The sequence below is a fragment of the Vanellus vanellus genome, assembly GCF_965231255.1.
Source record: "Vanellus vanellus genome assembly, chromosome: 5".
NCBI lineage: Eukaryota > Metazoa > Chordata > Aves > Charadriiformes > Charadriidae > Vanellus > Vanellus vanellus.
This window is the reverse complement of record NC_138910.1, coordinates 53,288,181-53,306,896: the sequence shown is the minus strand read 5'-3', so window position 1 is coordinate 53,306,896 and position 18,716 is coordinate 53,288,181. Positions and strand designations below refer to the sequence as shown.

The window sequence follows — 18,716 nt, the reverse complement described above, 5'->3', positions numbered from 1 at the left end:
ACAATCTATTTCTGTTAGCCTGCTCTTCATAGACATAAAAGCTGTCTTCATCTGATTTTTATTAGGACTTCATCTTCCTCTGCTCTTTATGCATTTTTTTTAAAGACCTCTGTCCATTCCGTTTTCATTTCAGCAACATGCACACAGCATTATTTCCTCCCACCTCCTCACACAAACCTCAGCTTTTATTTTTACACCTGCTTTCACCTATGAGAAGTTCCTATGGGGTTTTGTGAAACCCAGACCCAACAAAAATATGGGCATGAAGCTGAGCAAAGAAAAAGTTTCCTGCAGAAGATGAACAACTGGTTCTACCAGTAAAACACCACTGGCAGTCCCGTCATTGCAAGCCCAACATCCATCCCCAACTAGTGGAAAGGTGTTGCATTTTCAGGGCGAAGCTCCTCCCCCCCTCCCCCCCCAAACCCTCCATTACTGTATACAGCCTCTGAAGATGGCCCACTCTTCCTTCAACAGAAGGATGAGGAATATTTTTTCTTCACTCACATCTCCAATATGCTACACAAGGGTTTATTACTCTGCAAGAGCACACTATGAAAGGGTTTAATCATTCTGCAAAAGCTACCTTTTTCTATCTCCACATCTAAGCTTCTTATCCACGCCACCCTTATATGGTATTTAGACTACATTTTCTACCTTCTCTCCATTTCCACATCACTCCCTTTAGTTAGCCTGGAAAATATTCTGGAATAAAGGGTTTGCACTTTCAGTAACCTACGACACGCTGGCCACCTTCAATGCCATACACCATACAAAGACTCAAGCAAACAAGTTACAGCTGTAGACTGATGTAACTATTTTTACAGGTTGCTCTACAAAAAGCTAGGTTTTCTGTTATGAAGTCTAAATGAGAGTAAAGAAATTACAAATTGCTACTAAACTGCAAAGAGACAGAATATTTCTATCGGCAAAACTCACAGAAATGAGTATGTGTTGATTTATACACGTTTTACAAGCTATTACTTAAAGCAATATACTTTGTGCAGGAAACGCATATACACTGAGGCAGAGTTCTAGGTGACAGACACTCACAGACTATAAGCCTAGTCTCCACACACAAGCACTGGCCTATGCCAGTCCTCACTTCAGTTTAAACAGCCACCTTTTAAGCACACACCTCCACCAAAGCGGTCATAATCCTCACTCACCGAGCACAATATTCTGAGAGACAAATTGCCTTTTTATTGAATATTCACCAAGTTAAAAAAATTCCCAAAACTTTTAGATTCCTTAGTTCCAAGGAGACTGCAGCAGAGTTGCACTAAAACACCCCAAAATTCACTTTGAAGAAAAATTCTCTAGATTATGTAACTCAAAGAAAATTGACAGCCATTCAGCTTCTAGGAGTCAGTATTAAACGGTAATCCTTTTGTTTCTCACTGATGGACAAATGAGATCATGTCCTGTTTCCTCCCCCCTTCAAAAGGAGTTTCTTGTCTGAGCAGAGCTCTTAAGACTAGACAATGGCTAGGCCTAATACCTCACTGCAGAGGAAACAAAGCTATTAAAAATTAGAGTCCTGTTCCTTCTGCTGGAAATAATGCTAATTTCTACTAACACACCTATCTGACCCCAGTAATCAAACAGCAACAAGGAAAAACAGTCCTTCCTCAATGATACAGAGTTCAAGACCTTTCACAAAGGAACAAGCTTACAAAATACATGTGTGGGACACAAAAAGGAAAGAAATAGAAAAATTCAATTCGACGCCCAGCACCACGCTCTCATGCACACTTCCCTTCCCCATAAAGAGGGCCTGAACTGGAAACTATCTAGTCCATCCTTAGCCCCAAAATTTTCAATCCCTGCATCCCTAGGTGATGGCTCAACCATCCTGCCTACTGCATTATGCCCACTGCAGACTGGCTGCCTGAATTTTAGCCGTGTCATCTAACCATGCTCACACAATCTTTTAAGTGCTATCAATAAGAACATGCCTGACTCTACTCACTCCACCCCTACAAATCTTGCCGCTAAGAGCAGAAACAATACCTTCCTGAATGGTGCTTCACTCAGTCCTACAGCAAATAACCCCGAAACAGCATTTTACTGTACATCTCCAGAACTGTGGATGAATATTTCAGAGTTAGAAAACCAAAGCGCCGTGCCCTGCATGTGCCTCCAGCATCCCGTAAGAAAAGGCTCCCCTCCCCCCGCGTTTCTAGAGGAAGAATCACAGCCACAAAGTGAGCGCAAACGCACGAAGGGGACGGCACGTTTCTCAAGTAATCTCCCGAGAGAGAGAGAAGGGACCTGGAGCCGTTAAAAAAGAAAGGAGGGCGAGGGGATAGGAGAAAGGGCGGGAGAAAAAAGCAGCACACCCGCAAGAGCAGTCCTCAGTCGCCCCCACCACGGCAGCACCCTCCCGCCGCCCCCGGGCGAGGCCCGGCGCTGGGCCCGGCGCGGGGCGCGGCCGGCCCCAGGCGGCGATGCGGTGCGGCCCAGCGGCGCGGGGCAGCCCGGCCTGCCCGCCCGTCCTCCGCAGGCCCAGCGCCGCGCCGCCTCCCTCCGCCCGGCCTCAGCGTGCAGCGGGGTGCCGGCCCCCGGGGGCACCCTCTTCCCCGCCGGCCGCGGGCCCGCCGCCGCCAGGCCGAGCGGAAGCCGCCCCCGCCCGGGGCCATGCGGTGCAGGCCGCTCACCCGCTCCTCCCGGCGCCGGTCGCGCCGCAGGCCCGCGGGGCGCTGCGGAAAGGCGAAAGCGGCGCCACCGCTTACCTGGCGCACAGCGCGGCGAGCCGCCGCTCCGGCCTCTCCGGGGACTCCCGGACTCGGCGAGGCCGCTGCCGCTCCCGGCGCCGCGACGCCGCGCCTCAGCCGCTTCCACACAGGGGCCAAGATGGCGGGCGGCCAAGCCGGCGCCAACGACGTGTGACCTCACCGCGCCGCGCCGCGCGCGCGCGCGCCCGGCCGGCTCCGCCCCGCCGCGCCGCCGCTCACGTGGCCACGCCGTGCCGCAGTCGGGCGGGAGAGAGGCGACTGGCGCGCCCCCTGGCGGCGCGGGGAGGGGCGGGCGGGGCTGTCCCCTCCCCCTCCCCGTCCCCATCACTGTCCCCGTCCCCACGCGTGGGGACCGGCGGCGCCCTGCGGGCGGGTGGGGGGGAACACGGTCTGCCGGAGGGAAGCGGCTGCAGCCCGAGAGCAAGTGCGCAGCGCCCGTCCACTGAGTTTGCGAGCAAAAGCCCCAGATGAAGGCGCCCGCGGGTGCGTGGGGAGGCCCTGCCTTCTGCCCGTGGGCGCCAGGGTTCCCTGCAAGCCTGAGGCTGCTCGGGTAACGGCGGGGACACTCGCCCACCTGGGTTTGTGGCTGCATGTATTATTTTTTAGGATGGGGCTCTCCCCTCTGCCATGACTCGGGGTACCGGTGTGCTTGACTACACCCAGCCCTCCCCCCTACCTCTCCCCCGATAATAAACCGTTAATAAAACCATCAGAGAAAACAAAATCCATGAGGTTTATTTGTGGTTCCCTAACTCGTGTCCCAAAATTTACCAGACAAACACAAAGATCTCTATGGGTAGTGTTTCAGACAATCTTGAAGGTGGTGTGGGCCTTGCTGAAATTTTCTGGAGCAAGCTCTGGGCAAGCTTGGGGAGGGGAGGAAAAGCTAGCCCCGCGCACACCAGCCCATCCCAAAATGGCTCTTCCCAAAAGCCCTCTGGAGATCCAACCTGGTGCTGGTGCGACATGGGCACAGATTGTGGCTGGTTTGGGGTAAACGCACCGTATGGCCCTTGGTCAGTGTGAAACATGGTCAGGAAGAGGCTGGACACCAGACAGCGCCGGGCTCTGGGCACCTGCTGACGCTGGGCCAGCTCCAGGCCTGCTGACAGCAGCCGGCACCGTCCCCAGCTCGCCTAGGACCAGGTCACACCAGGTTTCTTCTACAGCTGGGGACCTGCCCGGAGACTCCAGCCTGGCTGGGGGTATTTAGAAAGGAGGAAACTGGCTGTGAGAGCCACTGGCAGGGCCAGGAGGCCCATCCAGTGCCAGCCGGAGGAGCTGCCGGAGGAGTCTTCCACCACCCGAGTTCTCAACGGCTTCAGTGTCCGCTCCCACTGAGTCAGGATGGCATCTCTGGCCCCACTCCACTTCCCCCGTCCTACCAGCCGGTACTGGTAGGGCGTGCAGGGGCCAAAGAAGATGGCCAGGGCGAGCCGGGGATCCGTCAGGAGCAGCCTCAGCACATTGGGCTTTACACCAGCACACGAAGCAATTTCATCGGTGTAGCTGATAAAACTCATCTTCAAGTTCTCCCTCTCAGATGGATTCCTTCAATGGAACATGAAAGAGACAAAATCAAATAGCATCATCCCATCTGGGTTCCCAGCTCCACGGAAAGCAAAAGTTCTGAGCTCAGACTTCGGCTGAGCCCTGATCTCTGGGGCCGAGCTCCCTCAGCCCCAAATAAACCTAAAGGCACCGAAAGAGCCTCTGTGGGGTTGGTGCTCAGCAGTTATCTGGGGCAGGGAATAGGCAGAAACTTGTTTTGTCTCTGCAACCTAGTTGTGGCCTCAAAAACAATTCTGGCATAATACTGCCATCATTGTAATGCCACAAATACCTACGCTAATGTCCTTCCCCGAGGTTCACAGGTGTGGATTTGGCCAATTTTGAGAGGTAGAGGGGTAGACAGTCACAGATCAGACCGCCAAGGGGACTGGGAAAAACTGGGAGATGCAGAAAGCTTCCCATGCTGGGAGGAACCTCCAGGATTTTTCTGCTTAAGGCCTCATTTCCCTCACATGAGGCACATGAGCTGAATCTGCTTCTGCAAATTTGGGACAGCCTCAAGTTGAGCTCCATTTCACCTCAGACTCCTATATTTCTGTGTAACAACATCATGCCTGTAATTGCTGGGGCTCCTGGTAACAATCCCCACGTCTCTGGTTTGTCCCATATTTTCATCAATGTCCTATGAGCCAGCTCTGCCTTGCTAACAGACCTAACCCAGCCTGCACCTTGCCTGGCCCGAGGTCCCCTCCTTGCTCCAGAAAGCTGCTGCAAGGCAGAACATCCACCATCACCCATCCCACAGCCTTGAGGACATGTCTCGATTTCCTGTAAAATCCCAGTGCCACCAAGGCAGGATGTTAGCTCCCATGTATGCAACAGACGAGTTCCAACCTTTTCTAATACACAACTTGACCTGTCATAAAATGTCCCCCACAAGAATTGCCTGGCTCCAGTGGCGCTTCTGGATGGAGCTTGGCCCTCATCCCAGCGCTCCCTGCTTCCTGGATTTGGGAGGGAGAAGCCACGAGATGGCACCCTTAGTCTGGAGGAAACCAAACCTCCATCTTGACATGTTTGGAATAAGGACATGGCTTGGAGGCCTGGCGGAAGTAACCTGCAGGTCCTAGGTCTTTCCATAAGCTACTCCAGAGCACTGTGCCCTTGGTGTCTTGGTCTGTCACCCATAAAGGAGCCACAACAATATTTCCCCACCTTGCTATGGGTGGTGAGGAAGTAAATGAGAGTTGAGTGTCCTAGGAGGGTCCCTCCCATGACCACCACAGGGCGCCCACTTTCCTTGGGGTTATCCTGGCACACAGTGCCCATCACACACCTTTTGACTGGTGGCTTCTTTTTCAAAACATCAGCCATCATCCTGCTGGTGGGAGGGAGCTTGTTCCAGCCTGAGAAGAACAAGGAAACCAGAAGACCTCCAACAGCACCTTAAGCTGAAAAGTTCCCCCCCCTTCCCATGCTCCCAGCCTCTTTACCGAGAGACTTCATGTTTGATGGTTATAGCAGTGTGCATGGGGCAGCAGGGATATGGGGATGCAGTTAGGGAGCAGATGCTACAGTGCTACTGATGCCCATGGTCCCTGTGGGCATTGTGGCAGGAGCCGAAATACGCCCTGGGTTCTGTGGACAGCAAGTCAGGCTGCCCCAAACCTCCCACCCCAGCAGATCTCCCCATCTCTGCACCCCGTCTCCCACCTGCAAAGATCCCTGCCACCCAGCGAGCCTGCATTTCTGTTCCCACCATCACAGAGCCGGTCAGTTGGACTAAGCCAATGATGGCCAGCGTTGGCTTTTCTAGCTGGGGAGGGAAGATGCATTTGTAGAGGGAACGGTTATCATCAAAGAGGCTGCGAACTGACTCTTCAAGGAAGGAAAATGAGAAGATGTAGCCCGTGGCAAAGAGCACCACATCGATGTTTTCTTCGATTGTCCCATCTTCAAAAACAGCAGAGTTTTCGGTGAACTCCTTCACATTTGGCTTCAACACAACTGTCCCAGAGAGGAGGCAAAATGGCAGCTCTTCATTGATAATTACCTTAAATTTGGAGCTTGGGTTGAAAAGAGGAGAGTATGTTAGCATCTGGGAGGGACCCGAAATGTCTTTTGTGGCCCCAGTTCCCCTCCAATGGTTTGCTATGCCACAAGTATCCCCTGAAATTAAAAATCAAGCATTTTATGGCGTTAAAACCCCCTGATAAACCAACAAAATAGTCAGAAAAAAAAACCTTTTTGTGGAAGCCAAGCCATAGTTTGCGTGATTAAACCATGAATTGAACTTCCGAAACCTGATCCTCCTTGTGAGGGCTGATGGGAGAAGCCAGTCGAGAAAGTGGTTGAAGCGGGTGGTGCTGACCATGTCGAAGGGGAAGCCGTGGTCCGAGACTCGGCTGAACACCCACGTGCTGGTCCTGGCACTGAGGAACACCTGGAGGAGAAGGCAGGTCTCAGCCTCCTGCCCAGACATCTCATTGCCGGTTTTGCCCTGAATGGCAAATCCTATCTCCTGCACTTGGGAGCCAAGAGGGTTATCCCGAGGAAAGGAGATGGCAGCCAGATGAACCAAGTAGCTCATGGTGACTTGTGCAAAGTTCCCACAGCTGCTGAACAGCCACTCCTCAGGTCACCCAAACTCTCTAGGAATTGCAGAGCTTCTTCAATTTGAAGTGCTATTTATTGAGAAACCCAGTGGGCAAAGCTTCCTGCGCGTACCCCGAGCCACCGGCTCTCATGGTCCCTGGCTGGGCTTGGCACAGCCGCGGAGCTGTACCTTTGCAGCCACATGGCTCAGCTCCACGGCGAGGTCGCCACCAGTGTTGCCAATGCCGACCACGAGGACCCGCTTTCCCCGGAAAGCCTCCACGTCTTTGTATTCCCGGCTGTGGAGGTACTGGCCTTTGAAGCGAGTGTCGATACCTAGGCAGAGAGCAGGGAGCATCTCCTGCTGCCAGATACATTTTCTTGCCCCAGCCCGGACCCTCTGCAGCCCCTGACTCTCCACTTCCCATCTCTACTTGCAGCTGAGAAGCCCGTGGAGGTCTTGGTTCCCTGGGTGATGCCACCCTCCTGCACCTCTTTGGCTCAGTCCTTCTTTGCCAATTCTCATGCAAGAGCCTGGCTGCATCTTTACGAGGTATTTTTCCCATTCCCAGGAATGTCCCCCACCATTCCCGTGGGGTGAGGGTCCCACCTGCTCCATCATGGGGGCTTTGTGGAGCAGGCAGGCTCACAGAGGAAAACGCAGCCAAGGGCCCCATGGGTGCTGGGTGAAATCCCGGGGGGCAACCCCAGCCCATCCCGCTGCCGAGGCAGGGCTTACCTGGGAAAGAAGCCAATGGTAAGTAGGGCTCCTGGTAATGGCCAGTGCAAACCATGACGGCATCGAAGACATGTGACTCCCGGACGCCGTCAGCCTCAGTGACCACCTCCCACCGGCCCGAGGTGGCAAAATCGGGGCACTTCTTCACACTGAGAACTGTTGTCTTGCACCAAAGCCCAACAAAACAGCAGTCAGGGACTGCGCCACATGTCGGAGAGGACCTGCCTGCAAAGGGCTGAAGCTGCTGGGCGCAGGTTGGGTCCCTGGGGAGGTGCATGTCACCTCTGAAGCTGTTAAATCCCACCCTGCACCTTTCCCCTGGTGATGGCACCGAGGGAGGGGGATGCACCAGGCAGCCCATGTTTGCGCAGCCTAATTTAAAACATGGAGCCAAAAATGCTGCGCTCAGGATGCAAAAGGCACTTGTCCTTCTGGGATCGCACCTGGTAGTGTCCCATCCCACCTGGCCGATGCCCTGGTATCTGCAGCCACTGATGGCTCTTCTCCCCATGGCATTTGGGGTCCCCGCTCACCTTGAAGTGTATGTGCTGCAGGAGGTTGAAGTGCCGGGCGTACATCCGAAAGTACTCCAGGAGGAGGCCATGCGGTAGGAAACTGGGAAAATCATCTGGGCAGGGGAAGTCGCTGAAGCAGGACATCTCCTTGGAGGTGTTGGTGATGACTGAGCGGTACACGCTGACCCTCCCGCCATCCATGGAGTCCTGTGTGAAGCCAGCAGTGCCATTTGCAGGTGTGTGGGGAAGGACTTTCTCCCCCCAAAGTACCTGAGTAATTTTTCTCCTTGTATTCGGGTACAAGGAATAAACCAAGACTAGCACCTGGTGACCATGGCTTCTGCTCCCTCCATCTCCTTCTCCACCATAGAGTCAGGGGGAGCCCTGTGCCTGGGGCAGAGATGGTCCTTAAGGCCATGGCCACCCTTTCCTCTTTGCTGCAGGAAAAGAGCATCTGAGGGAGGGGGAAAACCCAGGGACAACCCTCCCCGCGCAGGCAGAGCCTACTGACTGTGTAGCGCCAGAGCCCCCCGATGTCCTCGCTTCTCTCAAAGCAGGTGGGCTCCAGCCCCTCGTCCAGGCAGCACTTGATGGAGGCCAACCCGCCGACTCCGGCCCCGATAACAGCCACGCGCCGCACCATGCTGTCCCCCAGCAGCCAACAGGGTAGTGTGCAAGCAACTGGAAATAACATAGCCCAGGGATTAGCAGAAACACCAGTCCCTTCTTCCCAACCTCAGCAAAACACCCTGGGTCTTCTCTGGTTGTGGGTATCCACGGAGGAAAACGGTCCTTGGAGAAAGCCATCACCAGCTCCTGACTCGAGTGTTACAGATGGACACTGCCCATTACCCTTCCTGCTGTGTTAAGTCCACACCGAGTGCTTCTTCTCTTGCAGGCAGGGGAAAAGAAGGCACTTTTAAATCTCGCTGTGCTGCTGTTTCTATTTATTCCTTTTCCTGGCCCAAACCAGGGCATGCAGGCAAGGGGAAGGGGCTCGCAGCTATCTGTTTCTGCCTGCACAAAGTGATCCTCCTGAAACCTTTTCAAGAAACAGTTTCAGCTAAGCTGGCTCCTTTTCACGTTTTCCTTTTTAATTTCCCATTAAAGGGCATTCTCTCAAAAACAAAAAGGTTGGGTTTTTTGTTTTTTTTTAAAAAGTGATGCCTGACTGAGCAGGAGCACGGCACAGCAATTCAGAAGTTAGACAGCACCGTGAAAGTGCGGCTGGGATTACAGAATATACAAAAGGTAAGAAACCCAGGAAACGCAGGGTATAAATGGGAGGAACTCAAGGCTTGGGGTGTGTAAACTGAGCTGCATCGAGCTTGACTGGAAAGCAAAGAAACTAGGAAAAAAATGAACCCACGTGAACTTTGATTAGATAACAAACGCCTACTGCAAAATCTGAAGAGTCATTTAGAACTTTTTTCCTACCCGTTTTGTGTCAAAAAGTATCTTAACATAAACAGGAACTGGAGGAAACTGCAGAAAGCCAGGGAAAAATGAAGGAGGTGCAAAAAAAAAACCCCTCTGCGTCCAAAAGCTCAGCCCAAGCCGCTCCTTGATCTGCAGGAACAGGACAGGACATACCAACACTCGCCTACACCCCCCCTACCTCCCCCCCCCCCCTATTTCCGGAGCCTCCCTTGGCTTTAGGAAAGGGTAGCGACGTGCCTGGGGTGCTAAAGTCACCCCTCTTTTCCAGCGCTGCCTACAGACGGCTTTGCTCCAGAGGGTCTCTGCGACACCCCCTCCCCCCCTGCCAGCAGCGAGAAGCTGGTGGCAAACGCCAAAACCCCAGAGAGTTGGCTGCACTCTTTTAAAGCCTGAAAAGCCCAGCCGGAGAGAAGAGAGGAGCAAACCTTGCCGGGTGGTGCTGTGCCTTCGCTGCTCAGGCTGCGGCCGAACTTTGCTTCCAGTTTCTCTAGCCGCAGATTTAAAGGGAAGGCTGAAGTCCGGGCGGCTCACCACAGCTCTTGTACCACTGACCTTTACACCCGTGCTTCCCTGACTCTACTGTGCACAGAAAGTTCTGGCAGAAAGCTCTGAACGTCCCTGCGGCGGTGTCGGGTGGAAATCCGGACCGAAATCCCAAGGGGGCTGCGCTTGTAAGGACTCCCACGCTGCAGCTCGCCGCCGCCCCAACCCTGGCAGCAGCTTGAGGTTGTCCTGATCCGTCCCCCCCGTGTGCTGCCTACACTGGGCAGGCGTTCACTTGGCATGCCTGGGAAATCAGCAAAACATGCTCCCTTTGTCCGTGTGCCAGCAGACAGCATGGAGCAGGGGACATGGTGCATGGGGCAGCCTAGTTTTTGGTGGTCAGTGAAAGCCCTCAGAGCCTGTGGGATGCCCACGGTGCCTGCTGGCACAGCCCCAGCCCGGCAGGGACCCCCTCAGCTCTTCCCATGCACACAAGGAGACGACGAGGCAGCAGCCTGCAGCGCGGTCCCACCATGGCCAAGGAAATTTTATTAACTGAAAAATCTCTCCATACACAACGCAAAGTCCAGGTGGTGGGGAGTGCAGGGAAGCAGAGCCAGGAGCACTCAGCCCCATGGGGTACCAGCCCTGGTCTCAGTGGTGACAAATCACGGCAGGCAGCGTCCCTTCCTGGGACAGATGCACTGAGTTGACCAAAACTGGGATTTTTGGGTCATAGGGTTTAAGGTCAGAAGAAGGGACAGCCTGACCTATGTGCCCAGCCCAGATAACCCCTTGCTGGACTAAAGACCCCCGTTCCCATATGATTTGGGGCCAGACTGGGGCCTCATGCTCCTTTCTGGCTGCTGCACCCAAAGCCCTTTTTTTGCTGGTCTAGTCCCTGCTGCCTCCTGGCCAGCGTGGTCTGGGTACAGCCATGTCACGCAACCATGCTCTGCTCAGGGCAGTAGGTAGGAGAGCAGCAGAGGGGCGATGAATGCTGGGGGGAGGCTGCCATCCCCAGCTAATCAAAGCTGTGCTCAGGGGCGAGCTGGGGCTGAGAGAAGTTTGCACTGCTGGTTAAAATTTTAAATTTGTTGCAATCTGCTGAAATCTCTATCCCCCTATCCTGTGGCACCCTGTGGTACTGTCTGACCTGAGATAACATCCCCAAGGACAAGAAAAAAACTAAACAGGCTTTAAAATCTACTGGAAACCAAAAACCACGGCAGCCAGGAGCAGGAGGAACCCCAGCACAGTCAGGAGGGAAGGGCAGGGGCTGGAGGAGCCGGCCGTGACTCGTGTTCTGGTGGGCTTCAGGGTCCGGTCCCACTGGGTGAGGATGGCCTGGCGTGCCCCCTCCCAGTGCCCAGGACCCCCCAGCCGGTACTGGTAGGGGGTGCAGGGGCCAAAGAAAATGGTGAGGGCCAGCCGGGGGTCCCTGCAGAGCAGCCCCAGCACACTGGGCTTAGCGCCGATGAAGGAGGCAAGCTTGTCCATGTAGACCAGGCAATCGGTTTTGAGGACTTCGTCAAAGGACAGACCAAACCTTAATGAATTGGAGAAGAAAAACAGGTGGGAGAAGGACTGGTGTCAGCAGGACTGAGACGAACTGGAGGTCAGATGCTCTGCATCTGCGTTGTTACTGAGTCCAAATGCAACTGGGTTCCTCTTAGGAGAGGACTGGGTGTATGTGCAGTGGGAACCTGGGTCTGTCTGGGCCCAAATCCTGCCTGTGACACAGCACCTGTAAAGTGCTGCTGGTTCTGGTACACACCTTTCTCATGTGCATGAGTTGGCCTTTCACTTCATCACCCACAAGTTGCATGTCCCCCCTCCCCCTTCACCTTAGTGGTCCTTTTCTAAAAGGCTTTGTCAAACCAGTTGGCTTTTTTTCTGAACACTAGTTTTCTCTTTGCTCTCTGCAGAAAATTTACGTGCAGTGTGAGAAAGGCAGCACCCTTTAGTTTCCCTCACATTAATTTCCACCAAGTATTGCAAAAATGCGTGGTGAATTGGAAAATTGCTTCCAGCTCACCTTCTTTGCAGAATTCACAGCTTCGTGTCCCACCTTCAGTGGGCTGAAAAGAGCCATGGGTGTTTAGCCTTGTATTGTACAGCAAGTTTTTTTGAGCAGCTCTGTACTTCACTCTTCTATATTGTTTGTACTATAGGGATCTAGATGAACCATGGATTAATACATCGCCTAGTTTCCTTCTTTTATCTCATTCATTTCCTAATAATTCTTAGCCTCTGCTTTGACCTTTTGCCTGACCCTGAACTATGTGCCAATGTACTGAGACACCTATTCACAGTGATTCAAATCCCTGTGCTGAGAGGTGAGATGATTTGTACGTACACCTTGGGTTGGCTTCTTTTTTCCCCATGCTGAATAACTTTGCATTCATTAGCATTTTATCTCTCATTCCCTGGGGACCCCGGCACACTTCCCCAACTCCCAAACAAGCTTTAGTCTCACCTACCCTGAATTAATTTCTTCCTGTCATCAAGAGGCAAAATATCAGCATCAAATCAAAGGTTATGTTGGCTCAGTGCAAGTGAATAAAGGGGTGGCTGGATCTGGGCGTCCCCCCTCCCCCACCCCCCGCTATACATGCAGGGAGCAGCTGCAGAGTGTGAGCCTGCGTGTTGCTGCTCCCAGAACTCCAGGAGATTTTCAATCCACCAAAAAAAACCTTTGAGGCCCTGGGGAATGGCTTACCATCGCACTTGGTTTTTCTTCTCCTCATTTACTTCCTTCTCCATGACAGGCTGAGGGGGCAACCGACACAAGCCTAGAAGAGAGAGGAGAGTGTCCTGCAGAGTTTAACTCCTGGGGGCAATTGTGAACTCATTCAGTGATGCAAAACATGGGAAGCCCTTCCCTGAGAGGGCAGGAAAACCTCATTGCTTGGATTTAGCTTGGCAGAGGCAATTCTGACGGAGACCAGACCTCCGCTGTGGTATGAATTCACCTGCACTTTTTCCTGCTCTTACAGATTTGTGCTGTCAGTGTACAGGCAGATGATGCGGGATGAGATGGGCTGTGCAAGCCCCAGAAAGGATCATCCCAAAGAGAAGCCCCAGAGTTCACCCAGCTCTGTGGAGGAACCTTGATGAAGCCCTCCACGTCGGCCCAGTAGGAGGTTATTATTACTATTTTTATTTAAAAAAAAACCCCACCCAACAAAACAAAAACAAAAAAAACCCCAACAAACCAACCAAGTAGGTTTCTTTGCTCACCCCAATAATTACAAGTAATTTCTCTTGTGGGACAATGGGACTCTTCTCCTCTGGTAGTCATGGTAGACAAGCCACCCTGTCCCTTAAAGAGGAGTGAATTCTGCCTGGATTGATCCACCACAGTATCTTAAAGACAACTTTTATCTGTGCATCCAGGTTCACATATCCATCTCTGTGCTCTGACTTCTAAAATATTTTGGAAAATACTGTCTTGAACGAACTAGTTTAGACATCAGCTGAGTCACAGTAAGTCTCAGCTTGCAGCAGATGGGGTACAAAGCATTAGCTTAAAAACATCAGCTTATGGGCAAAAAAAAAAAAGGTGATTTAAGGTAGGTGTCATGAACTTGCACATAACTTGGACCAATTGCGCACTCACGTTGGTGTAGCTCAGCTGAAGTGAAATAACTGGGAAGTCTGGGCCTTAGAAATGCTCCCACATCTACTTTGAAGTGAGCTTTGGGGTCCCCAGGGACTGAAATCTGTCTTGGTGCATGGACAAGACATGTCCAGTTTGAACTGCGTTTTTATACATGGGAGAGCTCATGTTTGCTCTCCTACCTTTGAAGACACGGGTCACCCAGCGTGCTTGCATCTCTGTCACGGGCATGATGGCTCCTAATGCCTTAATCAGCCCAAGGATGGCCAGGGTGGGCCTCTGCAGGTGGGTTGGGAACACGTATTTGTAGAGGGATGCATGCTTGTTTTCCACTTTGACGATTGCTTCTTCTAGGAACGGGAAGGAAACGTTGTAGCCTGTGCAGAAGACAACAATATCGATGGGCTCCTCCTCAGGGCAATTGTGGAAGACAACTGAGTTTTCCTTGAACTCCTTTATGCCCGGCTTTATGGTGATCCTCCCTGTCAGGATGTAGCTTGGAAGGTCATCGTTCAGCACGGGCTCACGCACCAGGCAGCTGTGGAAAGCCAAGGGGCCCTGAGCATTGGAGACCATGAACAAGCCCTGCTGGTGCCCTTGCTCTTCCTCCCCCCAGGATCTCCAGCCCCACGACCTTCCAGTGGCATTTGCTCCAAACGGCCCTACCTCCCCCCTCTCCAAACACTGACATATCACCCTGTCCCACAGCTTGAGTGACTCGTAGGCATCTCCTGCCTTCTTCCTCCATTCACTCAATTACTCTTTAAACCATCTCTTTTCAGAGCTGATCCATGCTTTAAGCCTACTTCCTCCTCTTTTTCCAGTGAGCCTCATGAGGAAAACTCCTCCTGTCCTTCCTGGACTTTTCCAGCATGCTCCATCTCACACCGCTTCAGGGGGCTATAGGTTATCGTCTCCCACTGGGCTACAAACTCCCCGCTGGAGATCACCCCAGTCTGGGTGCTGTTTGCTGCAATTGATTGATATTGGTTGCTGGAGACCTCCCTCCTGCCCACAGCCCAAGCCCTGTGACACCACATGAGATGGGAGCCATCAAGAAGTACCTCTTCTCTTGTTGAAGGCCATAGTTTTCATGCTTGAACCACTGGTTCACCCTGTAGTTAATTAACCCCCGTGAAAGGGGTCCAGGGAGGCTGTTTCTGATCAAGCTCATAAGGCGAGTGTTGAAAACCATGTCCCATGGATAACCATGGTCAAACACACGGCTGAGCACCCAGGCACCTCGGCTGGTGCAAACAGTCACCTAGGAGAGAGCAGAGAATCAATGATTCAGGTGACGAATCTGATGCTTTGCCTTTATAAAGTAACCCCAGGAGGCACACAGGGCAGACAGCTACGCAATGAAAAAGCAGCAGCAGCATCTTTAAGACCTCCTGGCAGCTGGAGACAGAGGTGAAACAGAAGAGAACAACTAGCTTTCTTTCAGGGTAGGTTTTTGACCAAGAAATAGAGGTTCAGAAATATTGTTTGTACACCCCACAGAGTGACCCCAGCTCGCTCTTGCTATCGTGATGGCAAACTGAGCTATTGCCCCCAGCATCACCCTCCTTGCACCCCTGGGGTGGCTGAGAGGAGGTACCTTTGTGGCTACACGGCTGGCCTCCACCGCAATGTCCACTCCCGAATTGCCCATGCCAACCACAAGGACGCGCTTCTCCTGAAACACATCGGGATGCTTGTACTGCCGGCTGTGAAAGTACTGGCCTTGAAACCTCTCGATGCCTTGAGGAAAAGAAAAAAAACACAACTTTTAATTACTTGAGCATTTGTCATTCTTGTTGGGAGAACTGGCATAGAAACAATCCAGATAGCAAGATCAAGGAAGCGCAATCAGTGGCCACCGGGGAATTGGGGAGGTCCAGCCCTCCATCCCACGCACGCAAACTTGGTGTTTCCTCTCCAAAATGGGGCCTCACACATGCTTGCACGGCAGTGAGCAGGGATGCATGTGCTGGGTGGGACCCGGAAGACAGTTACGTGCAAGAGCTGTGCTGGTGCAGTCTCAGGATTCAGCCTCTACAAGCTGGGAACACAGAGGTTCAGAAAAGCCTGCAAATCTCCTGTCCTACAAGCGGCTTCAGAAGCACTTGGTAATGCTGATGACGAGGCAATCCTCTCTAAGCTGACAACTGGGGAGATTTATCACAGCATTGATGAATACAGTGCTGTCAAAGATGATAGACCTTCACTGAGAGAACCTTGTCCCATCTCACATACCGTGTGGACAGTTTCTCTGAGGCTAAACCGTACTACCTTGGAAGTTTGCTCTGAGGTGACCAGTGCCTGCAAAAACAAGGCTGCTGAAGCACGAGGACATATTGCTGTTCATGCCAGGAGGTTTGAAAAGCAGAAGCAAGAAAAGGAATGAAGCATTTTCCCTGAGGAACCACTAATTCTTCTCTCCTCAGCCTCTGGAAGTAGATAACCGCAGGCAGCCATGTACCGTACCAGGAAAACAGTGCAGAGGGAGGGATGGCTCAGAGAAATTGCCGCTGCAAACCATAACGGCATCAAAGACATGCGATGTCTGCTTCCCGTCCACCTCTGTAACCACGTCCCACTGGCCCGTGGTGGCAAAGTCGGGACGTTTCCGGATGCTGACAACAGTGGTCTGAAATGTGGAAGCCAAGCGGAGTCACTACCGGTGCCCAGCATGCACAGGTAGCGGGGCAGCACCGGGGCACCCATCACTCACCCCAAACTTGATGTGCTCCCGGAGGCCGAAGTGCTCAGCATAGCGCCGGAGGTAGTCCAGGAGCCGGGCGTTGGGCAGGAACACCGGGAAATCCTCAGGGTAGGGGAAGTCGGAGAATGCCGACATCTCCTTTGAGGTGTTGCTGATGACCGATGGGTAGAGGCTTGGCCGGCCAGCCTCGACGTGCTCCTGGCATGGCATCCCAGGGGGAATCAGCCCTGTGCCACGGGGTGGGGACAGTCCCCCCTGTCCCCTTCCCCTGGTCGTGGGGAACGCAGCTGGGAGAGGTCAGCACCCAGCAAGCTCTCCTGCCCCTTCCCCACCCGCTGGAGCCCAGCTTGACCCGCTCCCGCAGCTCCCATGGGAAAGCGGAATGGGTGCTGCCAGCTCACCGTGTAGCGCCAGACCCCCCCGATGTCCTGGCTCTGTTCGAAGCAGGTGGGCTTCAGCCCTTCATCCAGGCAGCACTTGGTGGCTGTCAGCCCGCTGACGCCCGCACCCACCACTGCCACTCTCATCCCTGCCGTCTCGACCGAGGACCCGGGCTGCGAATGGGACTTAACCTGGGAGAAACCCCACAGACGGTCACCACCCTCTCAGGGAATAGTTGCCAGCATACCCTCTATAGGGGATTTCTCTGTATGCCACCCCCAAACCTTGCATTCCCTTTAGCAGCATTCTATGCTCTTAATTTGTAAGTTAGATTGAATGACTTTAAATAGTAATTTTCTCTATTTTTTTTTTTTTTTTTAAATTAAATCCATCCACTTCTACAGTGTGCTTGCCGGGCTGCTTTCAAAACCCTGCAGTTGCCCTGGAAACTTGCTTTGAAAATATGTAGTTAAGCCACACATCACTGCCAGTTTTTATTTACAAGTTACGTTTAAACTATCCCTCCTTATCAGTCTTGCAAATATTTGTATTTTATCTTTGGAGATCTGCCCCTGCCTTTCTCTGAAAAGAAAACAAGACATGCACTGGGACTATTCAGTCTCTGCCTTGCTGACTTGGTCCTGTCCCCCATCCCTGAGGAAGACACTGCTGACTTTGACATGGCCACCGAGGCCGATGGAGGGGCTGCAGGTGTAGCACACCTTGGCTTTCGGAATGCTTTTGTGTCTGTCTTCCAAAGCCGCCCCGCTGGGAGGTCTGGGCTGAACAGACAGACTTGCAGGGCTGCAAACGGCTCAACCCCAAGGCTCAAAAAGCAGCCCCCAGGTCGATGTCCAGCCCTATGAGGACCCAAACCCTTCTAGATAGTGCTGGGCAATGAAAGAAGGGATGATGGCCACATGCCACGGCTCGGGCTGGACGTTGCTGGAGCAGGGGCCGCCACACAGGTGCCCCGGGGGGCTGTTGCAGCCCCTGGTTTCACCCCAGCGCCAGCGCTCAGCTGAGTTATTAACCCGCCGTACTGGGACTGCACTATGGCTGGGTAACACCGGCTCCTCTACCCCAAGAAGCACTTTCAGCTTCCACCAGACACAGGGGATGATGTATTATTCACCGGGGGGGGGGAGAAGTCTTCAGTAGAAAAATGGTGTCAGGCACCATTTTTTTTTTTTTTCTATAAAACACCAAATTCCCCATCAACAATTTCAACTTTCAGTAGGAAGGCAGCACCTAATGAATACTCTGCTTTCCAAGGTCGGAATGAAACCTGGACTTTTTCCTTTTTAAATGAAGAAAGAGCTAGCATGAGCTGCTCATTGTTTCACTGGTTTGGGTGTTTTGTTTTTTTTTCTGCATGGTGGGAGTTAACTTATATCACAAACATCTCCCAGCTACGTATGCTATTTAATTCCCTACCCTTTTGCAGAGAAGCTAGAAATAACATCCAGGAAACACTGTCTCTGCTACCCCACGCCCGTTTCTGCTGCAGTTTCCATCCTGTCCCTGCAAGTATTCATAGCAGCTAACCTCAGAAGGCTCAAGCCATGGGGTGCTTGCGTGGGGCAAGGAGGGATGGAAAGGCTTTGCAGGCCCCCGGGGACACTTACCTCCCAGCCTTGGCCGCCTGTGCTCCGTCTCACCGCCGCTATGGGGAGAGTCCCTCCTGCTCCTGATTTATAGGCGAGACTCAGAGCTTTGGCAGAGGCAGGGGAGGGCGGACAGGGAGGGCGGACCTCCCACCCCCACCCCAGCACAGCCACCCCACTCCCACGGTGGTTGCACAACCCAAGTTTGCAGTGGGAGGAGTGGCTGGACTCACCTGCTGCCGTGCGGAGTGAGCTGGAGGGTCCAGGTGATGATCCCTAAAGGAGATGGAGCGGGGTGGGAGAGACCAGAGTGGTCCAGCTGCGTGCTGCAGCCCTGCAAGGAGGACTCCTGTGTGCAGGGGCGGCTTCAGCTCTGG

At 53.1% G+C, this 18,716-nt stretch overlaps 3 protein-coding genes across 3 annotated transcripts in view; all 3 read right to left on the bottom strand.

The window, feature by feature from the left end:
• Positions 1–2,840, bottom strand: part of PRRC2C (proline rich coiled-coil 2C) — a 73,928-nt gene extending 71,088 nt beyond the window's left edge. Inside the window, exon 1 of the mRNA XM_082484689.1 lies at positions 2,736–2,840. The gene's annotated coding sequence lies outside the window, so the exon portion shown is untranslated. The remainder of the gene's footprint in view (positions 1–2,735) is intronic.
• Positions 2,841–3,447: 607 nt separating this feature from the next.
• Positions 3,448–15,435, bottom strand: LOC309672497 (dimethylaniline monooxygenase [N-oxide-forming] 4-like). The gene is made up of 14 exons (XM_082484024.1): positions 15,245–15,435; positions 14,709–14,908; positions 13,827–14,182; positions 12,745–12,817; positions 11,233–11,571; positions 9,965–10,113; positions 8,611–8,780; positions 8,118–8,306; positions 7,585–7,747; positions 7,036–7,181; positions 6,494–6,693; positions 5,964–6,316; positions 5,587–5,656; positions 3,448–4,289 (listed from the first exon to the last, which is right to left on the bottom strand). The coding sequence occupies exons 1-14, from the start codon at positions 15,296–15,298 to the stop codon at positions 3,902–3,904; spliced, it is 2,850 nt and encodes a 949-aa protein (XP_082340150.1). The 5' UTR covers positions 15,299–15,435; the 3' UTR covers positions 3,448–3,901.
• Positions 15,436–15,667: 232 nt separating this feature from the next.
• LOC309672496 (dimethylaniline monooxygenase [N-oxide-forming] 2-like) lies at positions 15,668–18,387 on the bottom strand (the record flags this gene model as incomplete). The annotated part of the gene is made up of 5 exons (XM_082484023.1): positions 18,361–18,387; positions 16,753–16,923; positions 16,361–16,549; positions 16,166–16,276; positions 15,668–15,688 (listed from the first exon to the last, which is right to left on the bottom strand). The coding sequence occupies exons 2-5, from the start codon at positions 16,876–16,878 to the stop codon at positions 15,668–15,670; spliced, it is 447 nt and encodes a 148-aa protein (XP_082340149.1). The 5' UTR covers positions 16,879–16,923; positions 18,361–18,387.
• Between the last annotated feature and the right edge of the window lie 329 nt (positions 18,388–18,716).

Coding starts and splice junctions, on each gene's coding strand:
- LOC309672497 (XM_082484024.1), bottom strand. CDS start 15,298: ATGGGCAATTCGGGAGTGGACATTGCGGTGGAGGCCAGCCGTGTAGCC. Junction 12,818..13,826: donor GGTGACCCGTGTCTTCAAAG/GTAGGAGAGCAA, acceptor TCTCTCTTCTAG/GCTTGTGTCGGTTGCCCCCT. Junction 4,290..5,586: donor AAGAAGCCACCAGTCAAAAG/GTGTGTGATGGG, acceptor GTTCCATTGAAG/GAATCCATCTGAGAGGGAGA.